General features: G+C 40.1%; 1 protein-coding gene across 1 annotated transcript; it reads left to right on the top strand.

The window, feature by feature from the left end:
• Positions 1-123: 123 nt before the first annotated feature.
• On the top strand, positions 124-11121 carry LYVE1 (lymphatic vessel endothelial hyaluronan receptor 1). The gene is made up of 6 exons (XM_010115594.2): positions 124-390; positions 5560-5719; positions 5825-5964; positions 8558-8857; positions 9629-9707; positions 10432-11121. The coding sequence occupies exons 1-6, from the start codon at positions 309-311 to the stop codon at positions 10616-10618; spliced, it is 948 nt and encodes a 315-aa protein (XP_010113896.1). The 5' UTR covers positions 124-308; the 3' UTR covers positions 10619-11121.
• Positions 11122-16771: the final 5650 nt, after the last annotated feature.

Below are 16771 nucleotides of genomic sequence, written 5' to 3'. Positions count from 1 at the left end.
CAGTCTAACATTCTTATCTCCTTTCCTCAGCTGTGTTTTCTGAGTCAGCAGTGGTTAAGTTTTCCAGCAAGCTCTACATGAAAGGAAGTGTACAGGGTGATAAGGGATTTCCAGTCAGTCACCTCATCTTTGAGCAGGACAGTCAACACATTTGCTCTGACATTCTTTCTATAAAGCAGTGCAGTGATAGATGAAGTTGCTTTCAAGAAGTCATCTCAAAGGTGGTCTGACAGTATCTTAATACCTTAACTTTTCTTAGGACAGGAGACAAATCACCTTGAATTTCTTAATTTTCCAAATTGGTGACAATGGCAACTTATTTTGGAGTTACCTCAGCAGTATTTTTCTTCTGGGTTATGACGTTCATGGCTCAAAACTGCTTTATAACAGGTATGTAAAGTTCCACTTTTTCAAGTCTCCTTGTTGAACAGTAAAGTACTTGAAAAAAGTAGCTAGATTTGCAAACAAACATAGGAGGAAGAGAGTATGTGTAAATGTGTTTCTGGCATAGGAATCTACAGGGGTTTGAGAATACAGTGCAATGAAAACCACTCTAGCATATCGGGGAACTTTCATTGTTAGTCTAATTTAATTACTGTCTAAGCGCTGCAGCATTATTGTCTAAATGCTACAGAACTGCTTGTTTTAAACATCATAGAATCATAGAATGGTTTGGGTTGGAAGGGACCTTCAAAGGTCATCTAGTCCAACCCCCCCTGCAAGAAGCAGAGACATCCCCGACTAGATCAGGTTGCTCAGAGCCCCATCCAGCCTGGCCTTGAACGTTTCCAGGGATAGGGCAATATCTAGTATGAACTAGTTTAAAAATATTTCAGGAAATGAAAAATGTTGCATAAATGTCATTTGCATTTGTGTGTATGTAAGGAATCACACACCAGTTGTTTAAAGCCTGAATAGGATGCATTTTGGCCAGTTTCTACCTGTTTGATAACCTCAAGGCAAAATCTTCCCAAGCACTGGAGAAGTTGTTTTTGTTTCAGGCCTGAGGAAGGTTATCTCATGCCTCTGGATCTGTCAGTGGCATGTGTTGTAGGCAGTTACTGCTCCTTTTGCCACTTGAGTGATGCAAAAGAAACGCAACAAAATATTGTTTTAAATATTTGGTATTGCACTTAGGATTAAGTTCAGATCTACTGAAATGTGATTTTATTTTGTATTATTTGAAATACCACAGCAAACAGGTTTGTATAATCCTCAGAAAGCAAAACACACATGAAACCAGTTCCATGTGTCTGTGATAAAATGCTATCTTTAATGCACAGTGTTTTGCTCTAATTTGGCAATACCCTGACTCTGTCTTGATTTGCAACACTGAAGGAAATCTGTGGCAGGGATCTTGCAGTTCACCTCCAGGGCAGTCATGCCTGTCTCTGGATAACACAGTGCAAAAGGTTCTATTTTGTATAAACTATCTATTTGAAAAAAATTAAAATAGGAAATTGCGAACATCAACTCTATCATACAGTTCTTAGGTAAGTCTACCCCCTCAAACATTAGTTTATAAACCTATTTTTTCAATCAGGGTCATACAATACCCCTTTCTTCTCTATATTAGTGAAATTTAATGTCTTCTTCAAATTCCATAATCAACTTGATGCAATCTATTCTAACTGCAGTAGCTACTAGGGTATCTGCAGATATTCAATATACACCAGATGTTTCCAGATGTTTCACTGTAATTTGCAAGGAATAAATGCTTGTTCTACACATGTAAAAAAAACATAAACCATTGTTGCAGACAATCTATTTTCTTATGTACTGAAAGGCTTCTGAAGGAAACCTGGACTGAATGTATTAGATGTTCAACTCAAGTCCTATTGAAATTCCACAGGATTGGAGTACATAAAAACAGTTGTCTTCTCCTCCAGCAATCCCAACCACTGAATAATTTCACTGGGGAAATGGAGAGTTTGAGTCTTAAGACTATTCCTTCCAGCTCTTAGGACACCCCCTCAGTTCCCCTCTAAGCTTCCTTTGGGGCACCTACTCATGTACCCTCCACTTATTGGTCCAAGAGCTGCAGTTAAGCTCGGAGCTGATCTCCAGCTGTGTCTTTGAGCTGTGTTGTTTCATGTTCTGTCCCCTCCCACACTGAATTACTGACTAGGCTTCACAGATGGACTCTGGACTTAGGTTGTGGGTAGCCTTGTCTCCAGGATGAACTTCAGGCATGTATTAAAGGTAGCACCATCTTCTGCTGTTCCCAAATGGACTTTTTGGATGAACCTTGCATCTGACTCATTGTCTTGCTCTCTCTGGGGCTGCTAGTGAAACCTACCACTGTTACCACTGTGGTCCTGTTCAGGTGCTGAGGAACTGGGCCCTGGTCGGTGAGGGTCCTGCCTGTGCTGTGGTCACCCTTGGCTCCTGGCTCCTCTTTCTTTGTGGAACAGCCTCATTCTTGCTGCTCCTTGACATCAGCAGCCAAAAGAAACGCTCTCTAATAAATTAGAGTGAAGGCTTGGTGCAAGGCAAAGAGATAGAAACAACAACTTCCTCAAAAAAAAAAAAAAAGGAAGAGAACTAATGCACAATTAAAGTCAATATCCATAGCTTACAAAAATTGAACAATTTTCTTCCTGTCCTATGACAAGTTCGTCTTACTGTGAGATTCTTCTGTCTAGGTCTTCCCACCTTTCTCAGTAAAACAGATTTTTCACACAAGACCCAAATACTGAGGAGAATGTCCCATTATTAGTAGGTTAACTCAACAGAGGAAAGCTTAAAGTACAGGTATATACAGCTTGTGGACCAAAAAGGATAATACACTTCTAAAGGATTAGTCTGTCTCCTGTACAAACTCACTCATCCTTAGATTTAAGAAGTGATGAAAAGACTTGAAGAGGCTACTGTTCTCTTTCTGGATTTCTTCCTCACACTGCAAAACCATCTGGAATTTAGATTGAAGCTGATAACTTTTCCAAAACATTTATTTTACTTCACCATTTTGTTTTAAAAGGCTTAGCAAATTCTAAGGTACAACTTTGGTCCATGTCCTACAGTCACATTTCTTATCACTTAAGAGTCAATTTTCTGGTACTGAATTTTTATTTTATTTTATGCTGTATCATGCAGTTCTCATGTAAAACTATTTGTCCTTTAATTGAATTACTAAAGACTGTAACAGTTTACAAGTATCTAGGCAACTTTCTAAGGTTTCAGGAAATCCCATTCAGTCAGCTGCTCAACTGTATTTGAAATTTGTAATGTTGGTCACTGAGAAACCAAGTATTCTCAACATTACATTTTTCAAAAGTTGTATTAGCTCACATCTAAAGATAGGAAAATAATTGGCTAAGAAAGCAATAAGAGTGAAGTCTAAGCATAAAAAGTAGTAAGAGGAGAAAGGAACTAGGCATAAACCCTAGAGGAGAAGTGGGGTCTTGAAAACTAAGAAAGAGGAATTGTGGGATGTGCCTCAGCAGCTGAGATATGGAGTTATTCAGGAATACAGAAACAATTCTCAAGAGGACCAGGAGAGTTGCTTGTTAGCAAAAGGGAATCAAGAAAACTTAACATTGAAACACAAAAGAATAGAATAGAATAGAATAGAATAGAATAGAATAGAATAGAATAGAATAGAATAGAATAGAATAGAATAGAATAGAATAGAAATTTCAGTTGCAAGGGACCTACAATGATCATCTAATCCAACTGCTGATCAAGTTAAAGCATGTTATTAAGGGCATTGTCCAAATGCCTTTTAATCGCTGACAGGATTGGGGCATCGACCTCCTCTCTAGGAAGCCTGTTCTAGTGTTTGACTTCTCTGACATAGAAGTACTTTGGCCAAAATGAAGACATACAAAAGGACAATCATGAAGACAGGCTGGCTGAGAGGAAGAAATCTGACAGTGTGAATCATGTTCACACTGGGACTACTTAGATAGACTTGAGGTCCTTTATACCAACACACCTATGTTCACTGAGCAGCAGTGCTTCTCTGCATCTTTATGCAATATATTTGGGCCGGTGTTATGTTCAGGTTGGTGCTGAATGTGGCCACAATTTGGCTATGGGGACTGCTCAAGAGTTCTGTAGCTCACCTGCCATTTGACTGGGTCTACACCACACCAGGAAGTGTTAATGGGAGGCCACAGCCTCCATCACTGCTGAGATAAATCCACGTAATTCAATGATTACCAAACATTGAAGTCCAGTTAAAGTAAATGTAAGGACAGCAGAGATGCGTCTTTTACCAGAAGCCATTTCCAATCCCACCACACCCAGTGGGGAGCAGCAGTGAAAAGCTTGCCTTTCTTTTAGCACTCCACACAAGCTTAGTCATCTTTTTATCCCCTTCTAATCACGGGAGTGACTTGGCTGCTAGTTCTATCTTTTCATTCATAAAATTCAATTTAGCCTCTGTTGCTAAGAAGTCATGTGGTGGATCTGCAGGCATCACTTCATCCTGTCTTTAGAGTTTGTAGATTGCCTGTATTCTGATGCATAGATTTTATGAAGTACTCATTAGTGTACACACCTGGTGAGCTCATAGTCTGAAAAGCATATTGAACAAGGAAGTAACACCTGTGGCTGTTGGTTATCTGAACTGTTTGTAATGAAATGTTGAAATATTTCATTTAATATGGCAATTACTGCACGTAACTCAAAAAGAAAAAATCTTTTTTATCCGGTGTATGCTTCCAGTAAAATACGGAGGCAGAAGAGTAATATTTGTTCTCCTTGCCTGTGTCAAATCCTGAATTCTGTCTGTTCTGGTTTTGTCCTATGTCCTTAACACAGGCTAAGAAAGTAGAGCAGGTGTAATCAGATATAAGCTATTCCTTTCCTAGTGCAGGTGTCATGGATAGTGTGCCAGCTGTGGCTATCTAAAAAAGCTGGATTAACTGCCTATGGAGAAGGAATGGGGAAAATTGTCATAAATTCCCCTGGCCTATCCCCTCTTTTCCTGCTGCCTGACAAATACTCAGTAAATTTAACACTTGATAGTGGCTGGGGGTTGGAAGCATCGTGCCAAGCTAGGAAAAAAAAAAAAAAAAGGAGGAATAACGAACTTAAGGAATAATACAATCTTTATAGGCATATTTTCTTATTGGTATATTAATTCCACTAAAAATTATGCATAACACTTATGATAGAACTCTTATTGTAAGAGTGTTGGTAAGTATTGGTAAGTATTGACAGAATCAGTTCATCCATGCAACTGTTAGTGTTATCATTTTAATTTTTTTTTAAAGGGAAAAAAACCTGTCTGATTACTCTTCCCATTTTGCATAACTATGACAAATAAGAATGTCTTTAGTAAGAAATTGACTCCAGGTAATGACTCAAATGCTAACTCTATATGCATTTAGTCTAATAACAGGCAAACCTCTTGAATATCTAGAGTATTGTGTTAAGAAAATATGTTCTATTTGTCAAGTATGTCTTTTTGCTAGAAATTAGTTTTCTACAATACTCAAGCTAGAAACTTTTAACAATGTTCAATTCAGTTGAATGAGATGTTAAATTCTTCATGGGGAATAAATGTGGATATTCAAATACTAACCTTGAATATTTATATCTAAATTACAGGTTCCATTCTTTCACCTTGCAGGATCACAGGTGTAGGAATTTATCTTGAGGAGAAAGTTAATTTCTCAGAAGCAAGTAATGCATGTAATCAACTGAATCTACAACTGGCAAGTAAATACCAAGTTGAACTGGCTTTGAAACATGGCTTTGAAACATGCAGGTATATGACATCAGTTAGTGTCTCATTAACTTTAGTGAACTCCTTTACACACATCTGAGGCTGGTGATAAATCTCATATTAAAGGGACTGATGCTTTTATTGTAGCTATGGATGGGTGAAAGATGGATTGGTTGTCATTCCTCGGATAATATCCAACAAGAAATGTGGCAAGGGCAACATTGGACTAGTGCTATGGCATGCTGAACCCTTTAAAACATTTAAGGTTTACTGCTTCAATTCCTCAGGTATGTAAGCATGACAACTACATTTTTTATGTTTTGGTTTGGTTTTTACTATTTTTTTAATATCTGCATTTAAAAAAAATAATAACAAGTAAGCAAGATCTTAGAATTTTTTGGCCCTTTCCCCCCACTCTTAAATGTTGTCAAGCTGTACTTAGCTCTGTAGGGGGAAAAAAGCTTCCAAGAAATACAAAAGATCAAATAATCATGGAATAGTTTGGGTTGGAAGGGACCTTTAAAGGTCATCTAGTCCAGTAGCCCTGCAAGGAGCAGGGACATCTTCAACTAGATCAGGTTGCTCAGAGCACCAGCCAACTGAATTAGTAATTTGGTGCTGCCATGAAAGCTTTTGAATAAGACTTGCTTTCACCATTCTGTAATATCAACACAATGCTCGTAATCTGTTTTGATTATTTAGGCATGTTGATTCGAAAGACAGTGCATATTTTCTTGCAAAAAGACCACTGTGGAGTACCGCAGGAAAAGTTGAATGCTTTTTGAAAAAAGGAAATGTATTCATTAAACAAAATTAAAATATAAGCTAGAATAGCTGAGAGACCATGAAATTAACTAGATTCCCAACATACTGTCAGTAAAATCAAACAGCTTCCTGTAATGTGCATCATCCTATGTATGAAAAGACCTGTCCTCCTTCCTCTCATTCTTGACTTTCCATTCCCAGATTGAGGATACAACAGTGGAACTTGGGCCTGATGTAAGACAGATCTTCTCAACACAATGGATCAGTATTGTTTCTTAATTACTTCTGTGGAATTAACTAAAAATAAATATTTAACTAGAGGCATTGTCTTCTTGCTAGTGTCCCAAATCTACGGTTATTATGTAACACCTATCCTAATAATTAAACCATATAGGAGATCAAGAAGTTATTTCTAGTCAGTTCCTTGACCTTGCTAATAAGTTTTAGATAAAAAGAGCAAGAGATTATGTAAAAAATCCTGATTTTTTTTTCAGGAAAGATATGTGAATAAGGGTTAGAAAGAGCAGGAAAAAGATAGATATGTAAGATATGCCCATGCAAAGACCTAAGACTGTGTCTTGTGACTGTGAGCATTGGAGCTTACGAGGAGACTGACACTAAAGCTATTAGGAGAAGGCCACGCCTTCACCAGTGAGACTTTGTTCATGATCCTGGGCCATTTTAGTGAAGGAGGGTAGGTAATGTAGATAATCAGCTTACAAGGTTTTTGACTGCTGATAAGAAAGCACTGCAGGGAGAAAGCACCATTAAAAATTAACTTATCATCTAACCTGTAAAGTTAAAAATTATATGATTGGCCAAACTTAATTTTTCTCTAGAGTCCATAGTTTTTATTGATGAATGCATATGTGAATTAGTACTCAGGCAACATACTCTAAAAGTAGCTGCTCCTACAGGTAGTGTTATTTCTTCTGATCCTGTGCAACATAGTGTTTCAGTGCATGAAATATGTTGGCTAGTTTCGGTAATGCTAAGGACATAGCAAGTAATTCCAAATTACTTCCTTTTTTTTAAGTTTAATTAAAAATATATAGTATTACAGTATGCGAAGAAAGCTAAGCTAAGCTTGCTGAACGGTTAGAAAATGAAGTAATGTACATTTAACATTGGGATGCTTCTGTATCTCTTTATCTTAACTGAAAACTGTTGCCTATTCTAAGTATTTCTTACCCAAAGTATTTGGCAGAAGCTCATTCTGTCAATTTTCTTTGTGACAAAGAAATGCCAAAATCACTTGAAAACTGTAGTGGAAAAAGTAAAAAGACCCTGCCATAGCTTTTTATTCTGTGAATGCAACTGCATCATCAGACTTCCCACAGGGATTCATTTGAAGAACACCACATATGTCGTTTCCCTGTTATTTAAGTTGTAATTTGCTTGTAACTTCAATGAAATTTTTAGAGCTTTACAGAATATAGAACTTCACTAGAAAAGAAGAATTTTCAGACTTTCACATAAGCCTGATTCAGAACAGTTTTTCCATTTACATATAAAAGACTGCTTGCACCCGCATTTTTATATAGACAACATTCACATCATGTAAATGACTTAATTTCTGAGTGCGCCTGACATTTGTTTCTTTGTAGCCCCCACTAGAATTGTGTCACTTTTCCATCTCACACTGGTGTCTGGTTTACCTGAAAGTTTTTTTTTTCCAGGAAAATCAAAGTAGTGTCCCAAGTATCAACATGGCATGCATATGTTTTGAACATAATATAATACAAATATTTTTGAATCTTGCATCTCCAGTTAAGCATCCTACTCTGCAGGAGGTCATATCATTGTTTTTCATATGCATCATTATTCTAAGTACTTTTCAAGAAGAATCTTGTCATTGGTATGCAATTATAAAATGAGCATCACACTTGCTCAAAAAAGTGTTTAATTATGTGACTAATGACAAAAGGTGAGTAATCTGTGTTGTAGTCACATGTTTGAAATAGGCATACTTAATTTGGTTAAGGCTTTTGTGAATAAACAAATAATAATTTCCAGAAGGGAATGACTGAGGAACAATTTCTATAAATATATGTGTACAGTAACTACAAAACTAACATTCACACAAATCTTTGTTATTTCCTTTCCCTGCTGCAGATGTTCATATTAATTCATGCAAACCTGATCCAACTACCACCATACTACCTTCATCAAGTGCACCAACAGACTTAACTGCATCTTCAGGCTCTGATTTGACTGAGAACATCACACCAGCGCCCAATGTGACAGAGTCAGAACAATCCCTGAAAAATAGAAAATTTCGTGTAATATGTATAACTGAAACTATATTACCAACAGAGGGGACTACTACAAAAATGCCAGAGGAATACTCACTGATTGACTCTCCTAACTACACTTCCCATGCTGCCTTTAAGAATGATGCTGTTGTCTTTGGAGGTAAAGGCCACATAGGGTAGCTATTTAATCAGAAGATCTAGTTATGTAGATGTTGTTAGTAGTAAAACTGTTTACTGCTATTTTTGCTTGCTACTCCAGCATGCATTTTGATATAGCTGAACCTGGACACAGAATAGGAGTGTTACAGTTTCGCAAAAGCAAAGCTTATACGGCAGAGGATTTTAAAATAATTTTTAAGTAGAAGTAAGATCTTATTTTATACTGCTTTATAGTATTTTAATTTGAAATGGGGGAAGTTCATTCTGGTTAATGTGATTTGAGATAAATACATTTCTGAGAAAGTCTCAGCATACACCATGTGCTCAGAGTAAGGGAAAACTCAGCAGGCTCTTTAAAACAAAAGAAGCCAATAAAGTTCTAAGTAAAATTGTTCTCCAAGCATGGAAGTGTTTTCCAAACATGAGGTGTGAATAAGCAATCCTAATACACAGCAACTGAGAGGCAGACTAAATATGAGGAAAAACATTCTAACTGCTAGGACAGTTAATCACAAAAATGTGCTCTCCAGTGAGCAGATTAGACAAACGTCTGTCAGAGATTGCCTAAATACCTGTTTTAGTCTCTCTTGAAGAAATGAGCAGAAGTAACTAAGCTTTTGAGATTCCTAATACCTCTACTCTTGAGTTGATGCATCTGTACCTCTTATGCTAGGCTGTTTTTAGAAGAATCTGAATTTATGCTCATGAGCCTTTAGAAAGTTGGAATTAAGTATATATAAAAACTCTGTGTTTACCTCATTCTTATCTCTAGGTATCCCCACTGCACTTCTTGTACTAGCAGTCATCTTCTTCACTATGTCAATTGTTCTAGCAGTCTGCTATATCAAAAAGTAAGTTTTTTCTTTTTTTCTTCTCTTGGACTGAGTTAACACCTAGAGTACAACAAGTGCGTATTTTAAATATACAGCTAAAAAGCAGAGAAGTAATGATAACGACATAAAAGTGTGGCATAGAGAAGAAAATCTTAAACTGTGTTGTTATGCAGGTAAAGTTTGTTGTTGCTGTTGCCATTCCCTGCTTTAGAAAAGGAACCTAAGACAAATATTGTCTATTTTTGATTAGTCAATCATGCCCAGTGTGCCAGAATAGTAACACTGAAGTGTGCATCTGTTTGTATATAAGCCTGTTTATGCAGTTTTATTCTTGTTACTCTCTATGTCAGATCCAAGGTAAAAGTTTTTATTCTTGGACTATGATTGTGTTCAGAAAAAAAATAATTGTTGAGCTCATTTGTCACGTGTAAAGATCTTCAACACATTGCATCATTAAATCATATTAAAAAGTTATGTGCATTTTTTACATCCCAACCCAGATAATTTTATTGTTATGTATCATGAATCCTGAATATACATTGTCTGGTTTTTTTAAAAATAGCAAAATATTTCTTTAAAAAGCACATTGCTTGTAAAAGCACAATGATCTAGCATGACACTATTCTCTGTGAGACTTCTGCTTGAGTATGGCAAAGAAAGTTAATTCTAGGTATTTTTCACCTTATTTCTTTACCAAACTATGTAAGTGTTTCTGCTTTACTGTCCTTTTTTCTCTTTAAAGATACAAGAAAACCATCCCATTTTCAAACAAGAAGCAGCAAAAAGAAATGCTTGAAACTACTGCTCTCAAAGAGGCTAAGTCAAATGACAAAACACCTGACAATGAAACAAAGAATAATGGAAAAAAGGTAGAAGACTCTAAAACCAAGCCTGAGGCCACAGTAAAATGTCTAGAAGCAGAAGTTTAAGGGGAAAAATGTACATTTCTTGACAGAAATATAAAAGGAAGCACACAGAACTTAGCAATGCTTTTAAACATAGGTGATTGCAAATACTCATGAATGAATATTTTCTCTATCTTAACATATGAAAACTTGTTTTTTTAATAATTACATGTTTAGCTATAAACACTCTTGCAGAAGACCATGGTATTTTACTTACTTGAAATAAACAAAACATCCATATTACAGCTGATTTTTCATCTTTAATAAAGAAGTAATCAGGAATATGCTATTACTGACATGCAGTGTGTTAGCTATTGCATGAAATTCAGATCAATATATAATGAAAAGGCTTTTTTTATCTGGCTGGAGGATGTCTGCTAACTTAATGTCTAAACTAAAATTATGATACTGTAGCCCATGTAGATTAGCTTATTTCCATAAACTAGTTGCATACTGTTTTTAAAAACTCTGTTTACACATAGAAGAAATAAGTCTGTTTACAAGTAAGTAAAAAATCAAAGGATCAACCCACTGTTATTCAAATGCTATCCAAGGAAGGGTACAAAGATGCTGATGTTTATATATATACAGCTTTCTTAGATACCTTCATAATTTACTGGTTTATTTATTAAAACCTGCATCATTCTTCTGCATCAGATATTTGACAGAGGAAAAAAAACCCTTGTGGTGGTTTAGCCCGGATCACCACACAGTTTTCTTATTCACCCTGCCCCTACCTAGTGGGACAGGGGAGAGAAATTGGGAAGAAAGGAAAACTCGTGGGTTGAGATAAAAACAGTTTACTAAAAATACTAAAAACTACAAAGCTAACAGGATATAAGGATATTAATATATACAAAATATACAAAATGAACAATGTACAATTTCTCACCACCCGATGTCCGAATGACCAACGCAGCCCGTCCTGAGCAGCGATCACAGGAACAACACCGAGCAGCAAGCAAAGGGGGAGAGCAAGCTAGCAAGGTAGAGGGAACGATGCCAGCAAGCAAGAGAGAAGAAAAGAATGCCAAGGGTGCCCAAACGGATACCCGACAAGGAAAGGAATAACTGAAAATGATGCCCCCTCCCATGGGCAACCCCCACTTATATACTGAGCATGACGTTTATGGCATGGAATACTCTCTTTGGCCAGTTTGGATCAATTATTCTGTCTGTCTTTTGCCCAGCTTCCCGCATCTGCACGTTAACGAGACTTGGAAAGCCAGACAGTGTCCTTGGTCTCATTAACAACAACTCGTATCATCAGAATGTTTTTATCAACATTCTTCACACACAAAATCCAAAACACACCAGCTACTGAGAAGAAAATTAACTCCATCCCTGCTGAAACCAGGACAGTATCCACCCCTTATTCCATACCATTTACGTCATGCTTATAGATATACACACAGATATCACTATCTCAATCTATGAGCTATCCCTCCAAAGTCTGTTGAGTTAATTTAGTCCATGACTTTGGGCCCCATCTGTGATAGCAGTCTCTCAGGGCAGGAGAGATCATATGTAGTGTGAAGTTGTTACATACTGCATCTGGAACTCGTAGCTGGTACCTCTGGCGCGGCTGGTGTATCACGTCCATGGTCTGCAAGTTGAAGATGTTGATCTCGAGGAAGTTGTTGGTCACCAGTTCTGACTCCATCACTGCTGCACATCACTCGGTTTCATCGAAGCTTGTTTTTCACTGTTGAGTGTGATTCTTGCTGCACTACCTCTGATAGAACATAAAAGAACTACAGACATGATTATATACAGTTCAAATTATTGGCTGTTTTCACCTAGAATCAAATCTCCTTGAGGTACACATCGGACTTCCCCATCCTCCCGCATCACCCACCAAGTACATCCAGGTCCTTGAGCGAAAGCAATCCCACGAATGGGTTTGCCTTTGCCCAGAGGAGGAATAACCCAGACTGTTTTCCCCAACATATTCCTTACATGCACCACAGGAACTTTATCACCATCTACAGTATGTAAAAGTTCAGATTGGGCAGGGCCAGCTCGATTGATGGATCCCCGAGTGTTGACTAACCAAGTGGCTTTTGCTAAATGTTTGTCCCAGTTTTTGAAGGTTCCACCACCCATTGCTTTCAGTGTAGTTTTCAGCAGTCCATTGTACCGTTCAATCTTTCCAGAGGCTGGTGCGTGATAGGGGATGTGATATACCCACTCAATGCCATGCTCTTTGGCCCAGGTATCTATGAGGTTGTTTCGGAAATGAGTCCCATTGTCTGACTCTATTCTGTCTGGAGTGCCATGTCGCCAGAGAACTTGCTTCTCAAGGCCCAAGATGGTGTTTCGGGCGGTGGCATGGGGTACAGAATATGTCTCTAGCCACCCAGTGGTTGCTTCTACCATTGTAAGCACATAGCGCTTGCCTTGGCGAGTTTGTGGGAGTGTGATGTAATCAATCTGCCAGGCCTCTCCATATTTGTATTTCAGCCATCGTCCTCCATACCAAAGAGGCTTTAGCCGCTTGGCTTGCTTAATTGCAGCGCATGTCTCACAGTCGTGGATAACCTGTGCAATAGTGTCCATGGTTAAATCCACCCCTCGATCACGAGCCCATTTGTATGTTGCGTCTCTTCCTTGATGACCTGAGGTGTCATGGGCCCACCGAGCTAAAAATAGTTCACTTCTGTGTTGCCAGTCTAAGTCCACTTGGGAAACTTTAATCTTAGCAGCCTGATCCACTTGCTGGTTGTTTTGATGTTCTTCAGTGGCTCGACTCTTGGGTATGTGAGCATCTACGTGACGTACTTTTACAACAAGCTTCTCTAACCGGGCATCAATATCTTGCCACAGTGCGGCAGCCCAGATGGGTTTGCCTCTGCGCTGCCAGTTGCTCTGTTTCCATTGCTTTAACCACCCCCACAGGGCATTTGCCACCATCCATGAGTCAGTGTAGAGATAGAGCTTTGGCCATTTTTCCCGTTCAGCAATGTCTAAAGCCAGCTGGATGGCTTTCACCTCTGCAAACTGACTTGATTCACCTTGGCCTTCAGTGGCTTCTGCCACTCGTCGTGTAGGACTCCACACAGCAGCTTTCCACTTTCGATGTTTTCCTACAATACGACAGGATCCATCAGTGAACAAAGCATATCGCCTCTCATTTTCTGGGAGGTTGTTGTATGGTGGGGCTTCTTCAGCACGTGTCACCTCTTCCTCTGGCGGCATTCCAAAATCTTTGCCTTCTGGCCAATCTGTGATTACTTCTAAGATTCCTGGGCGATTGGGGTTTCCTATTCGGGCTCGCTGTGTGATCAGTGCGACCCATTTACTCCACGTGGCATCAGTTGCATGATGTGTAGAGGGGACCTTCCCTTTGAACATCCAGCCCAGCACTGGCAATCGTGGTGCCAGGAGGAGCTGTGCTTCAGTACCAATCACTTCTGAAGCAGCTCGAACTCCTTCGTATGCTGCCAGTATCTCTTTTTCAGTTGGAGTGTAGTGGGCCTCAGATCCTCTATATCCCCGGCTCCAAAAGCCTAGGGGTCGACCTCGAGTCTCTCCTGATGTTCTCTGCCAAAGACTCCAGGTAGGGCCATTCTCCCCGGCTGCGGTGTAGAGGATGTTTTTCACATCTTGTCCTGTCCGGACTGGCCCAAGGGCTACTGCATGAACAATCTCCTGTTTAATTTGTTCAAAGGCTTGTCGTTGTTCAGGGCCCCATTTAAAATCATTCTTCTTTCGAGTCACTTCATAGAGAGGGCTTACAATCATACTGTAATTTGGAATATGCATTCTCCAGAAACCCACAACACCTAAAAAGGCTTGTGTTTCCTTTTTGTTAGCTGGTGGAGCCATAGCTGTTATTTTGTTGACCACATCCATTGGAATGTGACGACGTCCATCTTGCCATTTTACTCCTAAAAACTGGATCTCTTGTGCAGGCCCCTTGACTTTGCTTTGTTTTATTGCAAAACCGGCTTTCAGAAGGATTTGGATTATTTTCTCCCCTTTCTCAAAAACTTCTTCTGCTGTGTTGCCCCATACGATGATGTCATCAATGTATTGCAGGTGCTCTGGAGCTCCACCCTTTTCTAATACAGTCTGGATCAGTCCATGGCAAATGGTGGGGCTGTGTTTCCACCCCTGGGGCAGTCGATTCCAGGTGTACTGGACACCCCTCCAAGTGAAAGCAAACTGTGGCCTGCATTCTGGTGCCAGAGGAATGGAGAAGAACGCATTGGCAATATCGATGGTGGCATACCACTTGGCTGCTTTTGACTCCAGTTCATACTGAAGTTCTAGCATGTCTGGCACGGCAGCACTCATTGGTGGTGTAACCTCATTTAGGCCACGATAGTCCATTGTTAGTCTCCATTCTCCATTAGATTTTCTCACTGGCCATATGGGACTGTTAAAGGGTGAGCGGGACTTGCTGATCACTCCCTGGCTCTCCAGTCGACGAATCAGCTTGAGGATGGGGATTATGGAGTCTCGGTTGGTGCGATATTGCCGCCGGTGCACCGTGGTAGTAGCAATTGGTACCTTTTGTTCTTCAACCTTCAGCTTTCCCACAACGGAAGGGTCCTTTGAAAGTCTGGGCAAGATGGACAGCTGTTTATTTGTCTCCACGGTGGCTATACCAAAAGCCCACCGGTGCCCTTTTGGGTCTTTGAAATACCCACTCCTGAGGTAATCTATGCCAAGAATGCATGGAGCATCTGGGCCAGTCACTATGGGGTGCTTTTGCCACTCATTCCCAGTCAAACTTACTTCAGCCTCCAATACAGTCAGCTCTTGGGATCCTCCTGTCACTCCAGAAATACAAATGGGTTGTGCCCCTTTATAGCTTGATGGCATTAGGGTACACTGTGCACCAGTGTCTACTAGAGCTTTATACCTTTGTGGGTCTGATGTGCCAGGCCATTTAATCCATACAGTCCAATAAACTCTGTTGTCCCTCTCCTCCGCCTGGCTGGAGGCAGGGCCCCTCTAGTCCTGTTTGTAATATTTTCTGTTCACTTTCTGTGAATATGAATCAGAAGTTCCTTCCGTAGGATCAGAGGTGAGATCAGCCCTTCTACGCTGTCTGGGGAACTGCCCACTGGAGACTGGAGCAGCAAATTGCCTGGAAGAACCTCCCTTTGTGATTGTTTTACCTCGCAACTCACGTACACGTGCCTCTAGGGCCGAGGTAGGCTTTCCATCCCACTTCCTCATATCCTCTCCTTGGTCACGCAAGGTAAACCATAGGTCATCTCGTCGGGTGTACCGTCTCCCTTGAGCAGGAGGAGGATGAGGTCTTCTTCTAATAGCTGAGATATTAGTCCGTGCAGGTGGGGAGCAAGAATCTTCAAGTTTCTCACACACCTCAGATAGTTTTTCGAACAGTTTTTCAAACTGGCTTTCAGATTTCTCAGTCAGTCTTTCTATAGCTGAGACACAGGCCCGCATCGGGGAAGAGAGATTGTCTTCATATTGTCGGAGCTGGTTAGCCACTGCACGTACTGGTGGCATCTCATCATCTTTCCAACTCATTGCTGCCAATGAGTTGGCATACGATGATGGTGCACTCTGTACAAATTTCCGCCACATGGGTCGGGTACATTCAATTTCATCTGGATCTACGGATGTCCGTGGGTCATCCAGGTTATGATAAATCAGCTCCCGAACAGCTAATTCTCTCAGAAACTGGATACCTCTCTCCATGGTGGTCCACTTGCTTGGGTGGCATACAATATCTTCCTTAAAGAAATACCTGTCCCTCACACCTGACAGGAGTCGCCTCCAGAGGCTGCAGGCTGCTGACTCTCTTCCAATTGCCCTGTCAATGGCTGCTTCCCTAGACAGAGATCCCAGCTGCCTGGCTTCCCTGCCTTCTAATTCCAGGCTACTGGCCCCTCTGTCCCAGCATCGGAGCAACCAGGTGACAAGTTGCTCACCTTGATTACGGCTGAAATCTTTTCGCATATCTCGCAGCTCACTCAGGGATAGGGATCGGGTGACTACCTCACCTTCTGCCTCTCCCTGATCATGTGATGGGCCTGGTTCATCATCATCTTTCACTATGCGAACTGATTTTTTGGTGTATTTCTTATGTACAGGGGCAACTGATACTGGTGTGGATGATTGGTTTTTCGGTTTCTCTTTGGTACTGCTTGCCGAGGTTTGAGTAGCCACAGTGTCTGGCATGGGGGCTGAAGCAAT

This window comes from Chlamydotis macqueenii, chromosome 5, assembly GCF_036417535.1.
Source record: "Chlamydotis macqueenii isolate bChlMac1 chromosome 5, bChlMac1.mat, whole genome shotgun sequence".
In the NCBI taxonomy this organism is placed as follows: Eukaryota; Metazoa; Chordata; class Aves; order Otidiformes; family Otididae; genus Chlamydotis; species Chlamydotis macqueenii.
This window is presented reverse-complemented; position numbering and strand designations above follow the sequence as displayed.